Genomic DNA, 12,376 nt, shown 5'->3' on the forward strand with positions numbered 1-12,376 from the left:
AAGGAGTATGTTCTTGTTAGACAGATACATCACAGCAATCCCAGAAGGTGGGATGTGTCTCCTCTTTCTGATAACGATTCCTTCTGACCTTCAGCATGAATTTAGCTCCTAGTCTTCATAGTGGAGGATAAAAATGTGACCCTCTGTCTTTGCCTGATGTATCTATTTGAAGGGATTATGAGGTCTTCAGGCAGGAACTGTCTCAAGTTGTAAGTTGAAAATCCATAGTCTGAAGAAGAGAAAAAGCAGTTAAGACGAAAGTCAGAGGGACCATCAGAGGAGATGCTGGAGGCAACACAGCCTCCAGAACTGAAGTAAGCCTCCTGCCATTGTGTTATATGAGTTTCTTTTGGAGGACCTCTTTTTACTCCTGAGCTTGACTGATTGTGTACTTTTGCTTTTGCAGAAGGTTGTAACTACTGTGTTGGGTGTGACTTGGCTGCATTGCATGCAGTGAGCTTGAGATGTTTTGCACGGATGTTTTGCTGCTGTTTTGTGTAAGGAACAAAGTTGTTCAGTTTTTTTCTTCCACATTACACATACCTGAAATGATCTGACCAACAATAAAACAAGGAAGTGGTGGGCAGGGCTGGCAAGCAAATTTGTACACAATCATATGAACAGGAGAGGCTACATTATCAATAAAACAGGGCTGAAGTGAGCTGATGGGACAGCTCCCGTGACTGGAGTGCTGCATGAATGGACACAGGCTTTTTAGAAAGGACAGAGATGGCTGGCAAGGAGGAGGTGTCACCCTTTCTGTGAGTGAGTAGCAGGCACACATTAAACTTTGCCTAGGGAAGGGTGGTGAGCCAGCTGAGAGCTTGTGGGTCAGGATTAGTGGGCACACCAAGACAGGTGTCATTGCGGTGGCTGCCTGCTAGGCCTTTTCCTTGTGTTTGCAGGCCCTGGTTCTCATGGGGAGTTGCAACCACCCCTGTATCTGCTGGCAGGACAACACAGCAGGGCACAAGCAATCCAGGATGTTTCTGGAGTGCCTTCATAACAACTCCCTAACACAGGTGACTGAGGAGAAGACAAGAAGAGGCACTTTGCTGGACCTCTCAGTTATAAACTAGGAAGAACTGGTTGGGGATATGAAGGTCAAGGGAGGGGCAACCATGGCAGCAGAGGCCAGGAGATGTTGGACTTCACAATCCTGAAAGGAGAGGTCAAAGTAAAAAGTAGGATCACAACCCTGGACTTTAGGAGAGCTGACTTTGGCCTGCTCAGGGAACTGCTTGGAAGAATCTCATTAGATACAGCCTTGGGAGGAAAAGAGCTGTGGGAGAGCTGGTCACTTTTCAAGGATCACCTCTTCTAAGCTCAGGAATGGTTCACCTTGACAAGCAAGAAACCAAGCAAAGGTGACTGAAGGTCGTCATGGATAAACAAGCTCCCGGCAAAACTCCGACTTTGAAAAGTCACAGTGATCAAGGGAGGTCCCTGAAGGCTTGAGGAAAGCAAATGTCATTCCTGTCTTTAAAGAAGGTGAGGAAAGTCCAGGGAACTATGGGCTGGTCAGCTGCTTCTCCATCTATGGGAAGGTTATGGAGCAAATTCTCCTAGAAATCACTTCCAAACACATTGAAGACAAGAAAGTGATTGTGAGTAATCATCATGGCTTTATGAAGTGGAAATCATGCCTGACTCAAATGATAGCCTTTTACAATTAGATGTCTGGTGTGATTGGTGAGGGGAGAGCAGTGGATGTTGTTTGTTCTTGACTTTAACAAGGATTTTGGTGTTGTCTCCTCTAACATCCTCATAGACAAGCTATTGAAGTTTGGACGAGGAAATTGACAGTAAGGTGGTTTGGAAACTGGCTGAACAATTGAGATCAAAGGGTTGTGATCAATGGCACAAGGTCAGTTTTGAACACAGCACTGGATGTACAGAGCAAGCCACACACCTTCACTCTGTAGGGGGTTTGTGCAACTTGGGAGAACAAAGAGTTCATTGGCTTTGGGTGCTTGACACAAAGTTTATTTTCTGTCACTTCTAGAAGCATGATGCGTTAACGATGAAGTGTAGGCTGAAGTGTTAGATTGTTTTAGAAAGACTGATGAAAAAGGAAATTGTTGTGGATTTTTTCTGTTTTCTATCAGTTTTATTGTGGCAGTCTTTGGAGAAATATTCCTCAGGTACAAAGCAGAACCAGTACAGCTCATGAAACAAAAGAAATCTTCTTTCCTAGTGAGAACCTTGAACAGCAGTTGAAATGTACAGTTCAGATATGTGATCAGTGCTGCAGGAATATCTGTCTATGCAGGCAGCTGGTGGCACCAACTTCAGTTGTGTGCAAGAGATGGTGCTTAAAGGTGCTGCTGTGCGATGCTGTGTTACTTTGACACTTGGCACAGATTTCTTAGGCCATGTTGAACTACCAATCAGCAGTTAAAAAAAAAAAAAAAAAAAAGGGCGAGCTATATGAAAATCCTGAATGGAAACTTTCACCTGGTTTTGGAGTTTCATTACCTTCCCATCCAAACAAAGTCCTGTCAGGGTCAGGCAGGAGCTGGTGACAGACCTTGCAGCATGGGGTCAAAGCGAAAGGGCAAGAGGCAGCTGAGGCAGAATATTGAACTTGGCTCTTTCAGGCTGAGCCTGAAAACCAGACCTTGCATCCATGTACAAAGGGACCATGCTGATACACCTTCAGAAGTGCAGCAAAAAGGACAGAGAGTCCCAAAGGAAGCAGCATAGTCCCATTAGGAAGGAAGAAGCCAGATTTCTTTTTTGTAGGCCCTTATAATGCCTTTTTTTTCCCCACACAACAGTGTTTCCTTCATCCTTGTTCCTGATGAAAGTATAAGTGAGATGGTATTTCCTTCTGAGGGGAGGTGAATCAGGAGATGCCTGGTCCTTGTTCAGGGATGCAGCCAGGAGCATTTCTTCTTGCTGGTGTCTTTTCTTGTAGACACCAAGGAAAGAACATTTCCTCTTTGCTTGCTGTCTGAGGAAGTACTGCTCCAGATGATGGTTGCTCATTGCACCAAATTTATGATTTGAGAGAGATCTTTTGAGTGCTGTCAGCTGGGAGGTGAAGCCAGAAATTTGATGGGTGGCTACCTCATCTCCTCTTTATTATGTGCATTCAATCTTCAGAGATAATGTTGCAAATGCTTTTGAGTGGTTTTAACTTTGGGTTTTTATTTTCTTGACAGAATTTTCCAGGTTACTTTCCTTTAAAGAAAAACTTCCATCAGCTTTAATACCTAGCTTCAAATGTCAGATCAGTAAAAGAGCACTTTTGTTGCGTTTGAAATCATAATAGATGATAAATGCATCACATAGTTGCGATAGAAATTGTGGGCCTAAGAAGTCCAGGGCAAAATGACCATTGGCAGACATGCCAGGCAGAAACTTGTCCTTCATTTTCATTCTGATTGCCAAGTCTTGTGACCCTGGTGGTGTTTACTGGTCCAACAAAAAGAAGAAGGTCCCTATGGAACGTTACGCTGATTGCAGGCTTAGAGCACTGGCTTAGCTTCTCTTTTGCAGAGGGGTCCCGTTTGTTGTGTGTTAAATCATTCATCGGCCCAGTGCATCATCATCAGGGTTCTGCTTGCTGTTTCTCCATTTCCTTTTTTATTCAATGACACATCTTACCTGCTTCATGTGTTTGTCTCTCACATTGTGGAGCTGGAGCTCCTGATACAGAATTTATAAGAATGGGTTTTTTTATTTAAATTTTGACTGGATTCTTTGATGATCCTCCTTTGTGAGGTTTTGCTTATTCAAAGGACTCTTTGGAAACCCAGTCATGTTTTCTCCTTCCCCACACCCCCCACTCCCCCCCTAAATATTCCACACTTCAAAACAGTTTGACTTCCTGCCCTTGAGTAAGTTTTATTACAAGAATTTTATTATTTTATTGTAAATCGGAAGAATTTTTATGACATACTTTCTCCTCTGTCAGGAACATAACACGCTGGCAACTGTTTTGCCACTTTGAAATACAAATTAACAATCAGTACAGATGTTTACACCCTCCTTCCCTGGCCCCCAGCCCACTCAGGTCACCTTAATTTCAATGCCTGCACCATGCCTTCAGTGGATATGTCAGGGGCAGGTTATTAAATGCCAGGAGATGGGTTGCTCTGTTCTCAGGACCTCTTGCCCCAGCTTCTGTTTTTGAGGCCCTGCAGGGATCTTCTGTTAATGTTCCCTCATTTTATTGGTTGCTGAAATGCTCTGTGCAGAAAGATGTTACTGTGGCACAGAGTGAAATCTTCCCATTGGAGAGGGAAAGCTTCGCTACAGACAAAGAACAGAACAAGTGGGCCTGCAGCACTGTAAAGTGAACTTTTTACAGATAAAAAACACAAGTGTCTGGACAGAGAGCAACCTTCACCATTCACTGTGAGTGGCCCTGTCAGGGGAACATGCCGTGCTGCTGTTGTAGCCCTCTCATCTGCTCGCTTTTGTTAACGTCTGACCTTGCAGAGCATCCTCTCACAGGCTCAGTGGTGGCCAAGCTGGTACAGTCTGAGCTTAGCAGGACCCTGCTTTGGTTTCTGCCTGTGGGCTGAAGCAAGGAAAGCAGGACCTGCTGGCAGGAGTGGAGGGTCATAGGACAGAGCTGTAGCCAGCCACAGCAGTATTTTTTTTGTCCCTTAGTTTGCTGCACTTTATCTCCATGCCTGTGTAGGGCACATAACATCTTAATACGTGTGAGCACAGAATATGAGTCAGCGTGACTAAGGTCAGCAAGCTCTTGCTTGGTGTTGTTACTCGGAGATCACCGTGTGCTCCAAATAGCTGCAAGCCACCATTCGTCAGAGCACCAGGATTTGTGTGCTGCAGAACTGAGTGCCTCTAATTGCATAGCACCCCAGGCTCAGCCTGTCTGAAATCCTTTTTGTACAGTGTAATTTGCATTAGCCACCATTGTTCATGTCCACATCAGGCACCATTGTTCGCATCCATATTAGGCTCCTGGCTTTCAAGGCCAGCAGAAACCATTAAATTACCCAGACGATCTCTCAAGTGCTTCTGCAGAATTTCTTTCAGACTGATTCAGGCCTCTCTTTTCATTTCCCAGAAAAATCGCTATGAGATTTACGTTGGCCTCCTGAAAGAAGGGGTGAAGGAGCTGCTGAGCGGAGGAGAGAACGATGCACCAGGACTGAAGAAATCCCACTCGAGTCCCTCATTGAATCAGGAGTCTCCAGTTAGTGCCAAGGTGAAGCGCAATGTCTCAGAGAGGAAGGACTACAGGCCAGAAACACCCAGCATTAAGCAGAAGGTCACTTAGGGTGGAAATGACAACTGTGGGAACAGCCATGCAGCAAAGTACCGGTGGTCAAAATTTTTTCATTTAATAACCTGTCATTCACAAAAAATAAGTGCATCTGCCTGAATGGGGTGTTAGTGACATTTTCTATTGTATATTTTGCTGTTTCTGTGCAGATTGTGGGAGATGTCTTTGCTCCTGCTTTGCTTTGCTTTGTTAATTTATCATTTAGCAATTGAAGCATCGGGACTTTTTTGTGTTCTGTTTCTAAAGGAGCAGGGGGAGGGGTAGAGCGCTGTGACGTATATTCTGTCTCTTCCCTATTTATCTCCTCCCATCGGCATGTGGCTTTCATCTCTCAAGTCACTTATCACTTTATTTACATGGTGGGTGGGCAAATTAACTGGACAAATGCTGCAGTGCTGTGAATGCGAGCTGTAGCTGTAAGAAAAGCTGTACAAATGGGCAGCTGCAGAAGGCTGGCTCTAGCCTAGGGTGCTGGGAACACTGGTTTCCTGACAATGCAGAACATGTTGGTATTGGTACTTAGCAGCAGGTGCTACAGTAAATAGTCACTGTTGCTTATCGTTATTGCATTGACCCTGAAGACCCACAAGTGTGAAGGAATGAAACGTGGAAACCTGGCAATGCTGGGATGACAGCATTGGCATAATTTCTTTGCTTCCTTCCAAGCAAAGAGTATTCTCCTGAGTTAGCAGGCTAGGGGGTATCCAAACCTGTGTTGTCTTTGCGGTCAGGGGGATTAGGGACTACCCAGTCAGAATGACTACCTGGGCTTTAAATTTATTTGTGGAGGAGGCTGCTGTAGATGTCAGCGATTAGCATTGTATTTTAAAGACAAAGGGCCTCTGTGTAGTTTTTAACTATACATTCTCACTTAGCTGCTATATAGAGCCTTATGATGTATTGTGCCCTGATGCTCCCCCCCTCCAGGAGTTTCCTTGTTGGTGTGCATAGATAGGTGTTTGCAATTTCTCTGCTAATGACAAAGCACTTTGCCTTTTCTCTTCAGGAAGGGATTCTTCTGAGCAATCCCATTTTCTGTCTTGAGCTGCCATGTAGGTGGAAGAGGCTGGTGCAGACTGGAGAATGGAACAGGCATGTCCTCGCTGCGGGCCAGGGTTTGATGCTGTCTTGGCTACTGTGTGCCTGGAGGCCAGCACACTGCAGCCTCAGCTTTGACAGATCCTACCCTCCACCTGCAGGGAACCATCCCACCTTGCAGCTCCTGTGTACTCTGTGACAGACTTTCAGAGGGGAGCACAGGACAGGGAGAGACCACCATGGGTAGAGCTTTCCATACCTGAAAGGCCCGTGTTTGTGCCACAGACCCTCGGGTTGGCCAGCAATCTTCAGGCACAGTAGAAAGTTGATGTAGAAATCACTGTCCTGCTTCCCAGCCCCTTTTGCCTGCGCGACATTGTGGCTCTGCAGAGAGTGCTGGCTCACCTGTTATTTAGCACCTGGGTTTTAATCTCGGGTTTGATACTGGCCCACTGAGTGAACTCAGACAGGTCTCTCCCATTTTGCTTTGCCCTTCCCCTATGTGGAGTAGTACAGCCAAACTGGCCTGTCCTGCAGAGCCCCTTGGGAAGTAATGTTGAGGGACAGTTGAAAATTGTTTGGAAGAAAAGAAGGTTATCAGGAGTAGTCAGCATGGTTTCACTAAGGGGAAATAATGCTTGACCAATCTGGTAGCCTTCTAGGATGTTATCACCAGCTGGGTAGATGAGGGGAATGCAGTGGATGTTGTCTACCTTGATTTCACCAAGAAGGTACAGGATAGATGAGTGGATGGTGAGGTGGATCGAGAACTGGCTGACTGGCAGAGCTCAGAAGGTTGTGATCAGTGGTGCAGAGTCTAGTTGGAGGCCTGTAACTAGTGGTGTTCCCTAGGGGTCTTGTCTTGTTTAACATCTTCATCAACGACCTGGGTGTAGGAATAGCATCCACCCTCAGCAAATTTGCTGATGATACGAAGTTGGGAGGAGTGGCTGACACACCAGAAGGCTGTGCTGCCATTCAACGAGACCTGGACACACTGGAGAGTTGGGAGGAAAGGAACCTGATGAGGTTCAACAACAGTAAGTGTAGAGTCCTTCACCTTGGGAGGAATAACCACATGCACCAGTACAGGTTGGGGGCTGACCTGCTGGAGAGGAGCTCTGTGGAAAAAGACCTGGGTGTCCTTTGCGGCAGCAGTGTGCCCTTGTGGCCAAGAAGGCCAAGAGTATCCTGGGGTGCATTAAAAAGAGCGTGGCCAGCAGGTCGAGAGAGGTTCTCCACCCCCTCTGCTCTGCCCTGGTGAGGCCACATCTGGAGTACTGTGCCCAGTTCTGGGCTCCCCAGTTCAAGAGGGACAGGGATCTTCTGGAGAGAGTCCAGTGGAGGGCCACAGAGATGATTAAGGGGTCTGGAGCACCTCCCGTACGAGATGAGGCTGAGAGAGCTGGGACTCTTCAGCCTGGAGAAGAGAAGACTGAGAGGGGATCTGATCAATGTCTATAAATACCTGAAGTGTAGGACCAAATGGATGGGGCCAGGCTCTTTTCAGTGGTGCCCAATGACAAGACAAGGGGCAGTGGTCAAAAACTGGAACACTGAAAGTTCCAGACAAACTTAAGGAAGAACTTCTTTACTGTGAGGGTGTTGGAGCACTGGAATAAACTGCCCAGAGAGGTTGTGGAGTCTCCATCTCTGGAGATGTTCAAAACCCGCCTGGACACTTTCCTGTGCAACCTGGGGGAACCTGCTTTGGCAGGGGGGTTGGACTAGATGATCTCCTGAGGTCCCTTCCATCCCCCACCATTCTGTGATTCTGTTTGTTGCTGTTATTTTTGTTGTGCCTGGCACAAGACAGCCTTCCTGATGGATGTAATCCTTAATGCATAAAGAAACATCAAGATAAATTAAAGGACTGTTTAGAAATATGCTGGTGTTCCCAGCCCAAGTAGTCAAAGGGCCACACATCAAAAAAATTGCCACCTGAGTGGATTTGTGCTCTGCCAGACTTCCCGAAGGGTCCAAGTCAATTAATACAGCTTATTGAACTACCAGTTTGTAGTGGCCACTCTGTGCTAGAAGTCAGGAGGCTGGCTCCTAACCCCGGCAATGTTGCTAAAAAATGCAGAGTCCTGAATAGAAACCATCAGCGCTTCACAAGCACTGGGGCTTTAGAAGTTGTGCAGGCTTACTACAGTGGAGCAAATGTTCAGTCCTCTTCCCGGAGGAGAGGTGCCTTCTGCTGCTGGAGCCAAAGCCATGTGGAGCAGCATGCTGTGTTAGGAGGCTCAGTGTGGACAGGTGCATCATAGTGCTCATTGGAAGGGATTGTTTGAATTAATCAAGTGTGGTAGATCAACAGTTCATGGAGGGGAAACAAAGCTGGGAGATCCCTGCAGCTGTTCATCATGCTCTGATGGTTTAAAACAAACAAGCAGAAGAGAGAGAAGATGAAATTCGTTCAGGGAATACCAAATGTGCATTTGAGAAGAAAACTTGTCCTGTCTTAGTGGCATTAGGAAGCACACTGCAGAAACAGAAAACCTGTACAGATTTGTAAATAGGCCCTGCTTGGCTATCAGGGCGCAGTTGTCTAGATGAGCTTTTTGAAGGCAGACTGGAACATGCCCAGCAAACCTCTTGTGATTATGGAGTGCGGTGCTTTAAAAGGCAAAGATGTGACATTTAACTTTTTTTCCTGCTTTTGAAATATTCTGGTTGCTGAAGACTGCAGTTAAATTGCTGAGCTCAAAAAGAAATTATTCCTGTAAAATGCCTTTCCCAGCTTTGACACAGAAACTGGATAATTCTTCTTCAAAGTCATTGCAGAGGAGATGATTTGAAGCAATACGAAAAGTCAAAAAGTAAACTGCAAAAATGATTTTTTTTCATTTTTTTTTTTATTTTTTATTCTCCATTTCCATGTATACTTGTAAATTAATAAGGGTATATTTTTTTTAAGTCTCATCTGGGCTTAGCAAATGCAGTTTTTCACTGCATTTTTTAGTCATTACACATTTCAGCTTGGAGCAGTCTTGGTGACACTGCTGAGGTGTGCAGATGAGTTTACTGAGAATTTGTCAGTTTCTGTTCAAGTTTTAATTAATGCCACTTTGCTCTGTTACTTTACAAATTCTAGGCATCCCAGGCACCCATGTGAAAATGCACGTTTTGGAGGCCCAGAGAAAAACATGATCCTGTTGTGAATGCCTAAGGCTCCTGGACTCCCTTGGGAATAGGATTATCTACTAAGCAGTACTGTAATCTGTTTTTTTTTCTCCCTGATGCTATTGTAAAGGGTCAGGGCAGGTTCTCAGCAAGTCTCAGCAGTGCATCTTCTTGGGTGGCACCACTGAGAGACCGGCCAGATAGCTTCGCATGGTACCTGGTACCCTGCCTTTCCTTGCTGAAATGTTTGCCTTCAGCAGAAATAAATCCTTGTCCTCAGCGACTCAGGAGCTCCTGTTGCAGGAGCTCCTGTTGCTCCTGAGCTCCTGTAAGGATACTCTGCTGGTTTCCAGCCCTCTTCTGGGACCCACCAAGCACCTTAACTTGGTATCAGCAGAGCAGCCTGCAGCTTTCTGGGGGTGCCAAGTGTAAGCAGGAGTTACTGGCAGACCACCGCTAGTGTGTGTGTGCACAAGCCAGCCTTTGCATCTGTGAAGAAGTTGTCATCCTTCCTTGACATCCTCCCTGCTGCAGCATGCAACCATTGCTCAGACAATGCCTCTGCCTGCATGCTGAGAGGGGGAGTGCAAGGAGGCGAGCAGGATGGGGCCAATGGCTCCTCGCTTCCCCTCTCTTAAGGTGCAGATAGAGGTCCTGGGGAGACTCATCCTTCTGTGGAGCCCTGCTGGTTGCTCACCCTCCAGGTCTGGACCATCTTTTCTCCCCGGCTGAGGGAGGAGAAGCAGGAGAGGACATCACTGGGTCTGCACCTGAGAGCAGAGAGGTGAGGGAAAAAGACAAAATTGCCTTCCCCTCTGCCCACTCAGCAACCAAAGCAGGTGAGATACTTTGCCAAAGCCAGAACCTCTTCTCTGTGAGTCAGCAGGATGCAGGGGTCTGGTTGAGATGGTTTTCATTCAGCAGCGGCTGCGAAAGAGACTCTCTGGGCTGGCTGTGTGTTTGTGTGCATCTTGCAGATAAATCACGCATGGACCAGTGAACATGACTACAGCTTTTAAATCCAGTATGTTGTGTTGTTAATTGATGTAGAGAGATAAGTCAGCCAGCAGAGTGATTAATGCAGTGGAGCTGTGGGGGAATGCTGTTCAGCTGTGACACTGACTCAGACAGTTTCTCATCTCTCTGGGCTGGCTGTGTGTTTGTGTGCATCTTGCAGATAAATCACGCATGGACCAGTGAACATGACTACAGCTTTTAAATCCAGTATGTTGTGTTGTTAATTGATGTAGAGAGATAAGTCAGCCAGCAGAGTGATTAATGCAGTGGAGCTGTGGGGGAATGCTGTTCAGCTGTGACACTGACTCAGACAGTTTCTCATCTGTAGCCAGCTACTTGTATATGGTTACCAGAAGCTTTCTAAGGGCTTATAACAGCTCATCCCTTCAGTGCTTTCCCTCTGATCCTACCCATTCCCAGGGTGCATGCAGTCCGTGTGTGTTTGGGGGCTCTCCTGAAAAGCGGTGCTCAGCACGGCCCTGTTTTGAGCAGGAGTTTGGACTAGCAGACCTCCAGAGACCAAAATTGTTTGGTGACTTTTCACAGCTCCAGTGCCATCTGGTAACAAGGCTGGTTGTTCTAGCTTGAAACAGCCAATTCTTTTGCCTTTCTCTGATGGGGGAGTGAGGTTTTTGCTTGATTAGAGCGGACCCTTCAGTGAGGAGGTGGTTGTGGCAGTGAAGAAAGTCAAAGGTGGCAGGGTTATCACTGAGCTTATGGAGGCAATGTTCTCCTTGAAAGTGGGAAAGACTTTTCTCTGCAGATGGCATACTGCTTACCATGTCTGCATTCTCCATCCCTAAATCAATTTTGGCCTTATTGCAGTTAGTCTGACAGCTCCTTCTCCTTTTCTGTCAAGCTGCTCCTGTCTGTCATCTTAGCACCTCAGCTGCTTCTGTATAACAGGTCTTTTTCCTTCCATGCTTGCAGAAATCCAGAAAATTTGACTGTCCCATCTTGCCTTGAGAAAACCTGCTCTGAAGCAGTGCTGCGTTGAATGGATAACCCTGTGAACAGCTTTTTCATTCTGCTCGTTAGTAGCCTGTGTTTCCAGCCACAGTTAGAGCTGGGAGCTGTGAGACAGAGATTGCTGTGATTTTCTAGTGTTATGCTGCAGGGACACGAGGTTCTCCCCTCTCAGACTCCCATGCTCAGACCAGACACTTGTGACATTCCTAGTCTCCTTTCCAAAAGTTGCAGAGCCAACCCATGCTGTGGGAAAACTTTGAAACGCTGTTTTGTGAGGAGTTGGGTACTTTCCAAATCAGACCCTACATTTTGCAGCCTTTTGGGGAGCTGTATTAAAAAAAATAAAAAATGTCGTTATCAGTCAGGTACCTTGCTCAACTGTTTTGTTAGCTGCATTGAGACTGTAATTTAATTATTTATTAGAGCACTTCCTTTAGCAAATGCAAGCAACAGTTTTCCCAAAGGCTGCACCATGGACATGACTTTGCTCCTGTGGTCAGAAGGAGCAAATTTAGGCCAGCCCAAAGCATTCTCTGTCCTCCACTTTGAATAATGAACTACTCCATAAAAATTACAAATGTTTAAACAATGAGGGACCTCCCATGGCATCTGCTGTTAAATGTGTGCCAGGAATCAGCTGCGGTACAGGCCAGAAGTTTATTTGGACTGAGAAAAAACACATCATTTAACAGTGCAAGGATTGAAAGTACTGCAAAGGACAAGGGCAGGATTTTTCTCTACATAAACCATTGTGATTAGCAGCCACTCTATAGCAGTGGTCCTGTGTGTAAATCACCTAAATGAGACCAGCACAGCAGGATATTTTTGTCTAAGCAGGCAAGGTTTCAGCTTTGTCTTGGACCAAGTGGATATCCTGGTGTAACTGCAGAGCAGCTAACCAGGCTGCCGTGGAGAGTGGTTTGACACAAAATCCTCTGACTCTCCTGAGCCTCTTGCTGG

General features: G+C 46.2%; 1 protein-coding gene across 1 annotated transcript in view; it reads left to right on the forward strand.

The window, feature by feature from the left end:
• The window catches only part of PSD3 (pleckstrin and Sec7 domain containing 3), a 37,886-nt gene extending 32,626 nt beyond the window's left edge, over window positions 1-5,260 (forward strand). Inside the window, exon 8 of the mRNA XM_010170260.1 lies at window positions 5,048-5,260. Coding sequence (XP_010168562.1) covers window positions 5,048-5,260 — 213 coding nt within the window. The remainder of the gene's footprint in view (window positions 1-5,047) is intronic.
• The last annotated feature ends 7,116 nt before the right edge of the window (window positions 5,261-12,376 follow it).

The sequence above is a fragment of the Antrostomus carolinensis genome, unplaced genomic scaffold, assembly GCF_000700745.2.
Source record: "Antrostomus carolinensis isolate BGI_N321 unplaced genomic scaffold, ASM70074v2 scaffold10496, whole genome shotgun sequence".
NCBI lineage: Eukaryota > Metazoa > Chordata > Aves > Caprimulgiformes > Caprimulgidae > Antrostomus > Antrostomus carolinensis.